The sequence below is a fragment of the Patiria miniata genome, unplaced genomic scaffold (genome assembly GCF_015706575.1).
Source record: "Patiria miniata isolate m_02_andy unplaced genomic scaffold, ASM1570657v1 HiC_scaffold_6, whole genome shotgun sequence".
NCBI classification, from domain to species: domain Eukaryota; kingdom Metazoa; phylum Echinodermata; class Asteroidea; order Valvatida; family Asterinidae; genus Patiria; species Patiria miniata.
The window spans coordinates 3,874,350-3,889,159 of NW_024037073.1; the positions used below are offsets into that span (position 1 = coordinate 3,874,350).

The 14,810-nt window shown below is 39.8% G+C and overlaps 1 protein-coding gene across 1 annotated transcript; it reads left to right on the forward strand.

Moving 5' to 3' along the window:
• The first annotated feature begins 914 nt into the window (after positions 1-914).
• On the forward strand, positions 915-13,083 carry LOC119742740 (GDP-D-glucose phosphorylase 1-like). The gene is made up of 11 exons (XM_038218908.1): positions 915-943; positions 3,822-3,949; positions 5,316-5,432; positions 6,816-6,923; positions 7,770-7,940; positions 8,572-8,630; positions 9,634-9,736; positions 10,249-10,349; positions 11,370-11,515; positions 12,446-12,526; positions 12,959-13,083. The coding sequence occupies exons 1-11, from the start codon at positions 937-939 to the stop codon at positions 13,081-13,083; spliced, it is 1,146 nt and encodes a 381-aa protein (XP_038074836.1). The 5' UTR covers positions 915-936.
• Positions 13,084-14,810: the final 1,727 nt, after the last annotated feature.

The window sequence follows — 14,810 nt, forward strand, 5'->3', positions numbered from 1 at the left end:
AGACAGGTTGGAGTCTCATATGCTGCTATTGCTAAGTATCCTCGCTGCATCCAGACTCCAACCAGCATTTGGCTTGGATGCATCCAGGCTCCAACCGGTGTTTAACATGTTGAATAGTGTTTAAGGCGGCATGCACCTCTGCATTAACATTCCCATAGACACCAGTGCCCATAATTCAAAATTCTTTTAAAAATACTCAGAACTCGCACAAGTATTTAAACTGCACGGAAAAATGATGATCAACATGTCATCTTTCATTTTCCTTTCATTTTTTTTGGTGGGTTGCCCATTGAATTTTTGAGAAATTTTCACGGCCAAAAAAGATGGCCCCTATTTTTCGCAAAGCAGAAAAGTAGCCATCTAAAACGATCGCTCCACAACATGGCTAAATAACGCCACTTTTGAGCCCAATTGCATCCAAAATGCCTGGAATTGGAAGCCCTAAGTCCGCGCCAGAGGTTCATTGATATGCATTTTGAGGTAAAACGTCTGTTCATGAGTGTGGCGGTGTAAGGATTTAGGACTATTATACCGGTGTGCATGCACCCTCAACCTCCCAAGCACACATTTTATTTAGAGATTGCTTACTACTGAGGGAGCCTTCCTCCATAAGCACAAAAGATCATTCCTAAAAAAGATTATCCCTCACAACGGGTTAATTGGCTCACAAGCAAAGCCGTGGCCGCTTTTAGGGATACCCCCCCCCCCCCTCCCGCCCCTTCGCTCGCTCCGCATCCGGCATTCCTGCTTACACTGGTTCCGTCCGTTCATTATTTTTTGAGCGGGAAGCCGGGAACCAGTCTCAATCTGCCAGCTGGCCAGCTGGCCTAGCTGTCCACGTGTTGCACACTGCACTGTACATTACATTCGTGCAAGTTTGGCATCGTCAGCACAAAGTTCAACCATAACATAAGATATGCGCTCCACGGACCAGCAATGATGGGTAAGAAGATTCCAGGAGAAACGATGCAATTGACTTTGTGGTGGTAACATTGGTGGAGTTGAATGCCACGTTTTATCAGCTGTTTAGACCACCTCCTCTTTGACAAAACGTTTGAGAGAATTTGGGATTGAAAAAGCACTTAGACTTATAATTACCCGGTCGGAAAATGAAAAAATGTTGCAGCCTGACCATGCTGAAACTGTCACGCCCCAACTATCGCATTGGTCCCAACTATAGTTGGGCCTGTCCCAACTATAGTTGGGCCTGTCCCAACTGTAGTTCCACAGTTGGGCTGGCCCAACTATAGTTGGGCCTGTCCCAACTATAGTTGGGACGGTCCCAACTGTAAGTTCCATTGTTGGGCTGGCCCATCTATAGTTGGGCCACTCCGATCTTTTTATTTTGCGGTGTCCCAACTATAGTTTACATTGATGTACAACCATAAAACGTTCCCTACAGCTCTGATACACGTCTGACTTTACTGGGGACCACTGAAATTAGCTATTGATGGGGCGAATCTATAGTTGGGCCACCCCAATCTTTTTATTTTGCGGTCCCAACTATAGTGTACATTGTTGTACGATTATAAAACATTCCCTACAACTCTAATACACATCTGACTTTACTGGGGACCAATGAAATGATCTATGGGTGGGGACCATCTGTAGTTGGGCCACCGCAATATTTTTATTTGGCAGTCCCAACTATAGTTTACATTGATGTACGACTATAAAACATTCTCTATACAGCTCTGCTTACATGTCCGACTTGGGACCTTTGACATTAGCTATGGGTGGGGCCCATCTATAGTTGGCCGGCCATGGCAATCTTTGAATTTTGCAAAATGTTGCTGGATAATAAAACCCAGCAGCTGGACAACTCATCCAACTAGGCAGTACCACGTGACCGGCCAGCCTTGCGGCATGCATGCATGCACGACGAATACACGGTGCCAGCGCCGCGGAACATTTAATCCAACAAGATCTATCAAGCATGAAGCATCCGGCGCAACTCCAGTCCTAACTATAGTTGGGCCGACCCAACTGCCGCACTATAGTTGGGACAGTCCCAACTATAGTTGGGACCGATGCGATAGTTGGGGCGTGACAACGCCACTGTTTTCTTCATATCATCTCATTCCATAGAGCAAGGGTCATACCCCTAGAACTATGGGTATAGTTCTAGGGGTACATTGGTCATTCATTGCTAATAATGATATTGATAACATGAATCTGGGACTGTAACTCAACCGTTGAGACAACTTGACCGTTGAGACACCTCGACCGTTGAGACAACTTGACTCGATCAGGACAATTCCACCGTTGGGGAAGTTGACTTTGACATGGAGACAACCACGACCGTGCGAGATGTTGTACACGATTATATAGCATTGCGCATGGTATTTTCCACAATTGAGTGCCCGTCGAGGTTTGGGCATTTGCGTTGCGGGTAAAAACTTAAAGGGAAATAACAACATTTGCAAACATCAAAAAATAAAACAATACAATACAATAAAACTTTATTATCCCAGTGCGGGAAATTCCATGGCCTTTTTACACGTTATTTGGTTTAAAACACATAAAAAGCACGAATGTAAAAAGTACACAAATACAAAAATACAAACATTAAAACTTATAACTTACATTAACTTATAACATCTGTCCGTAGGCAAGTAAGATATGTCAATTTACTGTGTACCTGTACTGTGAGATTAGAAGGTTTTACCGAGTTTTTACGAAATATCTTACTAGGATGTTGGTAAATGACAGTCTTAGGCAAAATAAAAAAAAAAACATGTTTAGCGTCCTGCCTCTTTGACAAAAAGGAAGGAGGAGGCCCTTTTTTTTTTTCTTTTTTCTTTTCAAAATGGCCGCCCGACACATTTTTCAAGACAACGCGGCCGGGCTATTTTTCAAGATGGTTACCAGCTTTTTTCAAAATGGCCGCCACTTGGACTCAGGAAATGCCATATTGGCTTCTTATGGGCAAGATGCAACAGAAAATGAGACCAAAATGATGTAACTATGCAGAACCGAACATCTCTTCTGCGCAATTGCACCATATTTAAAAAAAAAAAAAAGAAAAAAAAAAGGAGGCAGCCTCTAAAAAGGAAGCGGGCGGGGACGCTAAACATGTTTTTTTTTTTACTTCGCCTTTAGCATCCTGTAAAATTATGGCACCTGGTGTGAAGTCATTTTCAAGAAAATGGTATTTTTGTATACATTTCCAATGGTGGTCGTCCGACCACTGTTGGAAAAACCTAACTATTTTTCAACTGCTGCTCCAAATTTACCATTTTTTTTCAGTTCAAATTTTGTTTGCTATTGGTTACATGTTTATGAACGGGTGCAGGCCAGCTAGACTGGTTCCCCTACCTTACAATTTTCCTGCATCTATAAATTGATCCATTTCATTTTTAGTGGAGTCAGGGAACCAGACTACTTGAACATTTTTGTTTTTCTTGGTTTTTCCAGCATTTTTGAACACAAACCTTCAAACATGTCAGTGTAACAATATTTGATCTATTATACTAACCCCTCAAATACTTCATTGCTGAAAATTACAGCAAAAGCCAATGATGTACATTCCCTTTAAGGAAAGATTCCCATATCTGGCCATCACTTGTCACCGTGTGCACAAACCGTATGAGACCGTATGTTTTTTGCTAGTCTGCATGAGTAACTTAAAAAAAAAAAAAAAAACTTTGACCGAGCACTACCAAACCACCACGCCCGCACAATGTAGGCTACTATCCCCCCAATGTCTCACCCCCCCCAAAAAAAAAATATGCAAGTTGATTTGTCTCAATCATTCTTGAAAGCAGTTAAAATGAATACATATCCTACCCACCATTATTTTCATAATGTTTACTCTTCAGAAATTAGTTCAGGCAATGACGGACAAATGAATGGCGCTGTGATCATGGAGCAATTTCAGTATTCGAGTCAGCAATTGTTGCTGCAGACTCCACAGCCTGATGACTTCAAGAACACAGAGCTGAGTACTGTAAGTACTGTACATATCGTTGCAGTTTTCACGAAGAGAGAATTGTGGCCACAGGGCGTTGAAACATAGTTTTGAGAAAATCGACTTTAAAGTTGAACTCCTTTTAAACTGAAGATTTCGCCTACCTTTAGAGGACATGTTGATTATTTTTTTATACCGATAGTAAGCTGAAATCTCACTCTTACACATTGTACCAATTGCGAGTCAATAGACCAATTAATTACAGAGCAATTAACGTTCATAGTCATTTGTCTCACTCAAAATTCCACAGGCGATTGGTTTTGCCGGGAAAATTGGCAGTGATCCAATTGTCTCTTCGTGAAAACTCAAACTCTCCGCTATCCAAACACGCACAAATTGTCTTTTCGTGAAAACTCAAAATCCCACACGCGCTTCGTTTTGCCCGCACGCGTCGTTTTGCTTGCGCGCGCTCGAAAATTGTCTCTTCGTGAAAACTCAAAATCGCACACGCGCGTTATTTTGTCCACATAGAACAACGTGCATTTTTGCTACAATTGTCTCTTCGTGAAAACTGAAAATACGACTTGGGTGAAATTTTCCCTTTATTGATTCTCATGATCTCAATGATTTCATCTGATTTTGACAAAATAAATTCGCCAAGATGTCCGTTGCAATACACTTAATCGATTTCGGCCCAAAAAAACATTTTCGAAAATATATTGATTTTTGCCAAAATTGTCTTTGTGAAAACTCCGACGATATGTACACCTATGGCACGTGTCTGTACCATACACATGATAGTACATTTCGACCAACAAATAGGATGCTTGTGTCATTCAGTTACCTTTTTCACCAGTTTGCTTCATAATAATAACTGGATTTATAGAGCACCAAATTGCCAAAGGATACAAGGCTTCACCAAAAAGGCTTCTTTTCAGAAAGCACATGTGAATGTCATTCATGTCTTATCATTTTTGTAATGACTGACGCTCATTGAGATGATATATAAAGAAAAAAGTAGGGTCAGGTTGCAACATTCTTTTTAATAAAAAACGCACCAAAATTCAACTTGCAGTATGCAAGGATTGAAGACTGCAAAGAGTGACTTTTTTTAAGTTTCAAGTTTCCCTACTCATTTTAGGAAAAAGATTACTGTCTCTTTCAGTAAGAATTATCGGTGCCTTGTTTGTAAGAGATTGTGAAATTTCCATATCTGGACCTGTATCTCTGTGATTTCAACTGACAGAAACTTGTAACAAACTTCTGTTTAATAGAAGGATGACAATTTGTATCAACATGACCAGTGCAAAATACATGTAGCAACAGATATCAAACTAAATGTGGTGCCATATTGAATCAATTTTTTTTCAACAGTTTATAAAGTGAGGTGAATTTTTCTCCCCAGTTTGACAGGTTGCTGCGCTCAAAATGGGACGCTGCAGTTGAATTGGGATGTTTCCGCTATCGCATCGATGAGCTCCAAACAAAGATACTTCCAGGTCCGAGAAAGATAGTTGCACAGGTAATTAATTGCAATGTCCCAAGGCACCTTAAATTGCTCCATGTTGTGTTAAAATTGTTTAAGTTTTTATAACTTTGGCCCCTCCCCCGAAATATTATGCCCAGTTTCCTCTGAGAGCTTGTGTGATTAAGCAGTCGTTAACAAAGTTATACAACACTGTGCAGTAGCCCAATGGCACAATCTTTGTACATTTTACTGAAACAAACTGGACAGCAACAAATAAGACACAAGAATAAGCTTTGAAGGACCTAGACTGGGTAAAATTTTTAGGGTTGCAAACAACATGTTAAAGTTGTCTGTGGAGGGAGCGGTGGTTTTTTGGGTTAAGAGGGTTTTAGATTCAGGAATTTGGTGGTTATTGGTTGCACATTGTGATGCGATCAAGCTAAATGAGTCGTTTGTCGGGAATTTTTATTTGGAGGTAAAGGCCAATATAGGGCCACTTCATCAATCATCATGTCACTTCATTACATCTCTTGGTGTTCCAACTTCCATAATTTTTAAACTGAATATGAAATCAGCATGCGGTTTCCATAGCAGTGATGCTGAGATTGTGCTCTTTTCAAATCTGCACTAAAACATTTTTTGACCAGGGTTGACAAACGACTCATGTAGCTTGATCGCATCACATTTATAAAACTGAAGCATGAGAAACTGGGACTTAAACACTTGAAGGCCATGGCCCAGTTTATCATAGAGCCGCTACGCAGAAAATTAAGAGTTTTTTCCAAAACATGATACATGTATATCCATTTGAATAAAAAGCGAGGTTATGAAAATCATAGAACATACACGGCATAACAGCTGTTTCAAAGCGACGTATTTCACTTTACTGTATTCTTAAATTCCTGTCGAAAGTGATTTTAGAAAACCAGGAACGAGCGACATTTTCAAATTAACAAAACGGTATTAATCACAAATTTTCAAATATTGCTTGTCAGATATATGTGCTGAGCAAAATAAGTTGAGGAACAGCCACAAGAACATTGCATGACATTTAGCTAATTAATAGCACTCTGCACTAATGTTAAAAATAGAAGGAAGTACCCGGATCTCAGACAAGCATGCTGTACGAACGTCTCGTGTGACGATTACCCAATATGCAGCACCGTTTCTATGCAAATGTGTGCGGCAAGGCGCGCATGCATGCGCGCGCGTGATCATTTGAAAGTTTTTCTGACATCCGAGGTATGCGCATGTACAGCACGGAGCAAAAATTATTTATTTATTTATTTATTTATTTATTTATTTATTTATTATCTACATCCAACAGCAGAAAAAACCGCCAATTACAGGACTTCATTAGCGTGGAGTGCATTCGCTAAGCAGATATTCTTTGCTTGTCAGAGTCATGATAGTAACATGTATGTTATTTTCATACAGCTAAACATCAAGAGAGCTATAGAGAGAAGGAAGCCACAGAAGATGACCCACATCTCCCAGCCATTCAACCCTGACATCTTTAACTTTACTAAGGTCAATCCTAAAGAGGTCAGTAATGAGAGTCAAAGGTTTCCATGTTGTAGGCTGAATGAGTAAAGATTTGTGGTAGCACCATGCACAATTTTTTTGTCAAGTTCTGAGGTCAAGGGAAAACGGTTAAATCAATGTTTTATGTCGGGGGGGGGGGGGGAGGACAGAGGGGGGGCCTGAGAAGTACGCGAACGATGGTCTTGTATGCCTCTTCCATTTGTAAAAAAGGGGTGTGCAAAATGGTAATAATAACAATATCCTTTTAAAGTCATTATTTGTACACTTTCTGGTTTCTACAGGCATAATTCAAGCACTTGTTCTATACCGAATGTGTATATTAGTCTAGTATTGAAAAACCAATTCTAGAAAACAATCCCTTCTTACAGACGAATTACAGTGTTTGTAAATATTAGTCTTGAAGGAGCATTTGAGGGAACTATCAACAAACAGATATAGAAATGTATCTTGGTGTTTTCTTTACACTGTAGATGTTTTAGACTGCAGGCCTGTGTATTCTTTACACTAATACATTGTAGGTGTTGTCTTTACACTATGGGTGTGGTCTTTACACTGCAGGTGTTTTCATTGTGCTGCAGGTGTTTTCTATACGCTGCAGGTGTTGTCCACTTTGATGTACACTGCAGAGGCTTAATTTACATTGCTGGTGTTGTATTTATGGATTAGTGTTTTACACAGATAGATGTGACATTGACACTGCAAATTTTTTCTTAATCTGCACTGCAAGTTTTATCTTTGTGTTGCAGGTGTTTTCTTTACACAGCAGGTGTTTTTTTCACCGAACAGGTGTTTTCTTTACACTGCAAGTGTTATATTTACACTGTATGTGTTGTTTCTACACTACAGGTTTTATTTGAACTATGTCCAGAGAGGGATACTTCAGACAGTGTAACAGACGAGACTCCATTGTGCAATGGTGTAACAGAGAGCCAACATCACAGCGTGCTAATCAACGTCAGCCCCTTAGAGTATTGTAATATACTCCTCGTGCCAAAACGCTACCAATGTATTCCACAGGTTTGTTGCAAATTTTCGTTTGCTTAAAAAATATCGTAAAACTTTTTTTGGATAAGGTAGCCGTTGTGTTTTCAACACAAATTATCAGCAGTGATTGCTTGTAATAGTGGGCACAGTAACTTCAGTTATGGTTGTGGGAAAACAGTAAATAAGAATGTTTGAATATGTCTTTCATTGTAAAATGCTTTAAACTGTGGTTTGGTCTCTGTTTAAGGATACGGAGCAAGGTGGGGGCAAAATAAGCTAGCGTAGGGCACTGATTTGGTTCAGTGGATGGATGACCACTGCCTCAATCCTTGAAGATCTAACCAACTCACTTTCATGACCTAGAAGCAGTGAGGATGATAGCCAGTATATTGTAGGCCTTCATTTATGAACATAAACAATGAGCATGAACAATGCAAGGTACAGCTTAAGACCATTAGTTCCTCCATAAGCAACCAGCACTTCAAAGGCGTACTGCCTCAACCCCCAAACTCATCCTCCGAAAGGGCCTGGTTGATTTTGGGGGATCAAAGAGAGTTAGGCTTAGTTTATTTCACACAATGTAGGCACCAGTCCGGTCTAAACAAAATGCAGGTAGGGAAGGTAAATAACCTCAGCTAAAATGACTTCTTTATTTATTTATTAGGTTCTAACTGAAGATGCAATTCTCCTAGCTCTGGAGGCCGTCTTGTTGAGTGCTCACAGGTGAGTTATAACTTGGATGTGTGTTGGAATATTTAGTGGACATGTTATGGAAATTGCGGAACAGACTTGTGAGAATTAGCAAGAATTCTCCCAAATCCTGATATGACATCAGTTTAGAACTGATCTCTCAAAAAAAATTGGTAGGGGCTGTGTGGTTTTGTCGAGATCCCTCGGGTGTGTGAAACAACCGTATGTGAGCACAGGTTCTCGCACATTCTCGCAAATTCCACATTCTACACATAACCAAGTTTCAACTGAATGTTTACAATCCCATAGTGTCTTTGTGTTTGTGCCAGGTTTGTAGCAGCAATGGCTTTCAAGTATCTAATGTATCTCAAGTATGTAAGAGGAGTTTGCAGTTTGCATCATGTGACAAATCTCTTTTGTGAATTTGTGAGTTTTCTGAAAGGAACCAGAAACTCAATGTGACAAGTTATTATTTGCTCTGCCCGTCATCGGAAGTTTCTGCCAGGTTCGGGATTTCTTGGCTCATTGTGTAACCGCAAATTTACTCTTCTCTTATCTTTCAAGTGTCTGTCGTATCTTTCTCTTTGTCACCGTTTTGGGTGTAGATATGCATGGAGTCATTTGCATTAACCCTTTCTCTCTTTGACCAAATGGAGCGAGATAACCTATCTGTCAAAATCTTGCAGGTGACAGTTTTAACAGTTTTGTATTAAATTGGGCTCATACTGATTCGTACAATTGACAGGCTGTGGCACGTTTGTCAACTGAAGGCACTATGCCTTGACTGATATGGTGGGTTTAAGTACTGCTGAGTGCCTGGCAATGATTGATTTCATTCATTAACAGTGAAGGCACCAAAGGTTCACTGTTGGTGACAGTTCTATCAGTAGGAGGGTTAATTGCTGAATCGTACTATTTCTAAATATAAGTTGGCCAATCAATACAGACGTCCATTCTTCCCATGTGCCTGGATGTTCTAGTTCACGCTTGTTCACACTTAACTGGCATATTACAAATACTTGTCTTCCTTTCACAGAGGTTTTATACTAGGGTTCAACAGTTTGTGTGCAATGGCATCAGTGAATCACCAACACTTCCATGGTTACTATTTGGAACATGAACTCCTCATTAGGAGGACGGTAAGTTTGCTGAATTGTGGACCATTTGTGCCCCCTCATGGTGGCAAGTGTCTCAGTGGTTTGTTTTTAAGTCATCTTGCTTTTCTTGGGGGGAAAAGCCAGCATGTACAGCTGCTAACTCAGTGGCTTAACTTTGTATTTTGTGGAGAGGGCCAAATTTCAAGGCTCTGCTTTACATAAGAGAACATTGTAGCTAACTACAACAGAATTGCTAATTAGCACATTTGAAAGATTAACAAGAAATTTGGGCTTTTTCACATGAATGCCCTGTATGAGGATTCTTTGCCTATATAGTTGGCACAGGATTTCTGTGCTTGCAGAATCTGTAAGTGCAGAATGGTGAGTTAATTAGCAGAAAATTCCCTAAGAATTCTCAACATCTGTTAGATTGCCTTTGAAAAGCAGATTTAAAAAGCTTAAAAATGTTTGGCTGTTGTAAAATGTGTTATGAGTCAAAAGATTTTACAAACTGAGTAACAGTCTTCGTTCTGGTTTTTTTTTCTTTATTTCAGGCAACTAGGCCAGTGATTGGTCCATGCCATGAGCTCACTGACTGGCCAGTCAGAGGTTTTGTCTTCCAGGTCAAAGGTCAAACAGTGCAAGAAACGGCAAGGTACAGATATTAGACCACCGTCATAGAACTTGAGACAAAATGCCTCAAACATTAGAGTATAACAGTATTGCGCAAGTAACAGGATGAGCAATGGCTTTGTCACAGGTCATTTGAATAGCTACTGAATTGAGGGTGGATGACTGTTTTTATGACAACTCTTGAGTTGTAAATAGGAGAAATTATTAAATGGAAAAATATGTTTCATTGCCCCTCGTTTGTAATAATACACATTGCTTATATAGCGCATTATAAAAAAAACAGTCTCTTCCCGCTTCTGGTAACAATGTGAAATGCTCCATTGATGGGCTGATGTTTATTAGATAAGGCTTCTTGTTCCATTCTTCCGGAGCTGAAAATTGAAATATCCATTGACCATAAGATTTGGTAAGAACTTTGCATGGAGTTAAATGTTTGGAACTGGAGCCAAGAGTCCTTGATGGATAGTATTCAGTTGTGAATTCCTGGAGATTATCCAGGACCAATTCGTCGCAGAGCTGACATACCGACGAATAAGTGAAAACCTTGCTTCGAGTAATTCGCGTTTGAAGTTGGACATTTTTCTGGGCGTCGTATTTTACCCTTAATGTTTCGATAATAACCCTTTTAGTATATATTCGGAATAAAATAGGAAACTAAGTTTTATTTAATCAGAGAAGTTGTGCTATATGATTTTATTTGATCGTAAACGTATTCGTCAGTTTGTCAAATTACATTAATCTCCAATAGCCGGTTGTTCTTCACACTGTTTGTATGCTATTCGTCAGTTTGTCAGATCGCGCATGGACGCGCGCGCAATCCGACAAACTGACAAATAACCTTTGTTGGTACTTTGAACGCACACCTTACATAAGCTGGTTACCAGTGAAATTCCGTATTCGTCACTATGTCAAATTATGGATTTGTTTTTGTGAGTGATTCGCCACAAAGGGGGCTCTGAATCTCAAAATCCAGAAAAAAATTAAGAATTTTGGCATAAATACTTGAAAGAGCAACCTTCATAAACCCTGTGTTGTTTTTCAGGTCCGTCTACAAAGTGGCATCTGTACTACAACAAAAGGAGATAGCTCATAATCTGTTTATCACTCGGGGATGTGCATTAGATGATGACAGTCAGATCCAAGAGCAGACCGTCCGACTTGTCTTATGGCCGAGAAAATCCTTTTTTGGTAAGAGCAAGAGGCATATATTTTTTAATGACTATGATATGACATCAAATAAATGATGAAACTTTTTTATGTCATGAAAATATTGTCAAAGGTGGAGAATCAGTTATTCATAACACTGAAAAGCTTCTGCTGAAGGCACAAATCCTGCAGTACTTGTAGTCAGATTGTGAGAATTCCTCGTCATCCATTTCTGGATGTATGCCAGCATATTCCTTTTGCTTCGGGTGTAAAGCTTGCGGCAGTTTTCGCATGCTTTCTGATGTGCAAACATGAAAGCATTTTCTATGAATTAAAGATATCTTTTGGTAAAGAGAATTCAAAATGCATTGGTGTTTGATTAGTACTGCACATTTGCAATAACACATAAGATTGGAGGATTAACCCTAACCCCCTAGGCATATTTGATGGGATGCAACCCCAATCCCGCACAATCCTCCAACTGCCTCCATGTAAAAATTTGGTAGAGCCTCAATCCACCAAAACATCCGTTATTTTTAAAAATGTGCTCACTGCCTCAATCCTGCAAAATCCTCCAACTCCTCCTGTTAATACATTGAGGCAGTGCAGATGATTTTTAGAAGCAGTCCGGATGAATTTATGCATGGCTAACCATAAACAACACGAGGTACAGCCTAGACCTTGACACAATGCATCCTCCAATATCAACTGACGCATTTTTGCCATACAGCCTCAATCCTTCGAAACCCTCCACTTATGCAAAGAGGATTTTGGAAGATTTGGGAAGGTCAGGGCTAACAATAGTTGTGGAACGAAGGTCAAAGAGATTTTTGTGATGTCACTATTTACGTTGTGTCCTTAGTATCCCTATTAAGAAATAAGGCTGATTAGCCAGCAAGGCTCCTTCAATTCTGAACTTAATCATGCAAAGCCCACCACTTTCAATGTAATTCTGATTTTTCACACTATTAGGTGCTAAGAACGACAAGACATTTCCTGAAGTTGCATTCAATGTCGCATTGTGTGAGCTGGCAGGCCATCTACCTATCTACAGTAAGTAAGACTGTGGCTCAATGTCATTACGCTGCTAAGCAGAGAGGTTTGAAAGCAAGCATAAATCGGCCATGTGCCTCATGCATGCAATGCACTTTACTTCTGGGCTGGTAACCAGTGACCTGTAATATGGTATGTTAAGATTTTGAAATCAGCCACAGACTGCAACATCAATGCTTGCGCGCGCTTCGCCGAATAACAAAACGAACTACTTATTTAAATTTCCTACAGTGCGTCTTAAGAAGCACCGTTGGAAAGGCCTTCTTCCGTTGATTTCTTCAAAATGACAGCTTGCCAGAAAGAATAATTCACAGGGAGTTAAGTCCCCTTAACAATCTTTCAACCAAGTATGTTTTTCAACAATAGTTACTTTTTGGATAGCTGCAAATGATGGACTCTGGCATTAAAATGCATTCTTTGTTATCCCTTCAGGTAAAGAGTCTTTTGACGAGCTGACAGAAGAAAAAGCCATTGAACGTACCCGGGAAGTTTCACTGTCGTCAGAGGAGTTTGAAGCATTAAAAGACAGTGTGAGATCTGTGTTCCAGAAGTGGTGAGGTACCTCAGTTTACAGAGGTCAAAACAGAATTGTGCAAATATTCATTCTTCTGAGATGTATGAAAACCAACAAAAATACATCCTTCAAAATCTTTTTCAGCTTTTACATTAGGGCAATTCCGTAAAATCCAATTCTTTGGTATGTCCAGCCACATGATATACTGGTACAGGGTCGTTAAAGTGGTGTTGGTACCTTTAATAGTTAAATAGGTCGGAATTTATGGAATTGCCCACTTTAAATTTCTAGTAAATGACACAGAAGGGTGCTTTTGCTGTGATGTCATTTTCTGCAGTCACCTTTGTCTGTGCAATTCATCAAATTAAAGAGCAGCTTATCGTGGCAGTTGTTACATCATACTTTGTTGTTTGAACAAAGAAGGAAAAAACACACAGAAAGGACTTGGACCCCTCCAAAAAATAATAAATGTCAAGATTTGCTCTGAAAAGAACTTTGATACTTTGGCTTCTGCCTAAGATGACATTACCGTTTTGTTCGCGAAAATTTCTATTAGTTTTGAAAAAAATTTTAGAAGGACCTCAAACAGCCATTTTACAGCAATTGAAATTAAGTTATGTAGGACACACATGTAATTTTGAAGTCATTGGGCCCATTCAGTGTTCATGTCATTGCCAATTTACATTGATCCACACTGCTCGCACCACCGTGTCTTAAATTCAGTGTCCTCTTTCGACTTGAGACACTTTGTGTGTACCCACGATTTACATTTTTCTGCTTCCTCACACCCTACCCACTGCCAGTCCTTGTCCTTTGCCTTGTATTTACCCCCACAACGACGGCAGTAATAACGACTAAGTTTTGTTTACCTTGTTTATGTTCAGCGTTCATGTCTGTGCCAATTGGCATTGATTTACAGTAACACAGATTCATGTTTAGGCCATGTTATCTCAGAGAAGGTTCTTTTGTTGCCTTTACTACTTATTGTCCTTAAATGTGCTTGCACATCAACTGCACATTTAGCACTCAAAGGATGCACTCCTTTTGTGCAGTAAAATTTCTCCAAAGAGACGTTCTTGACATTTCCCCGAACCTTCCTGAATCCAGCTACATGTATATCCACAGTAGGCAGCAACTTTGATGTTGGATTTTGTTGATCTGAGTTGAGAACAGAATGGCCCGGCTGTTGCCCAGTTCAACAATTCTTCTGCTGAGCCTTGCGTCAAAATAGGAAGAGTCACAACGACCCAAATGTATAAAAATTGTGAATGCCCTTTTAATATTTCTGATGAAAAAGCTCTCATCTTGCAGTATTAGGTCCACGGTTCCATCGAAAGAGGCACAGTGAATGTGACACATGTTTCCATATTTTTTGTTGCATTCTTCGTAGTTGTGCTCTTGAAAATATTGGAAGAGTGGCTCATGGCATATTTGCCAGCAGATTGCAAGCTAGTGAATCTAAGATGCTACTAAAATCACCATTCTAGCGGTCAAGACTCTGTGCCGTTCATTTAAAACATTACACAGATGCTTCTTGTTCTGAACATCATACCTCGTTAAAAGTTTATTTTGCCTGCTGTTATTCTCCCTTTTCCTTCTGGTACCCAGGGTACATGTACTGGTACATGTATGTGTAGTTGCCAGGAAAAGACTAGAGCATTCCATTTTCAAAATGTTGCGTTTTGCCACAACTTTGCTTCAACCACTTCGCTATTTTTTTCTCAGAACATCTCTAAGTGTTACCAAAACTGAGAAGAAAAAGTATACAAA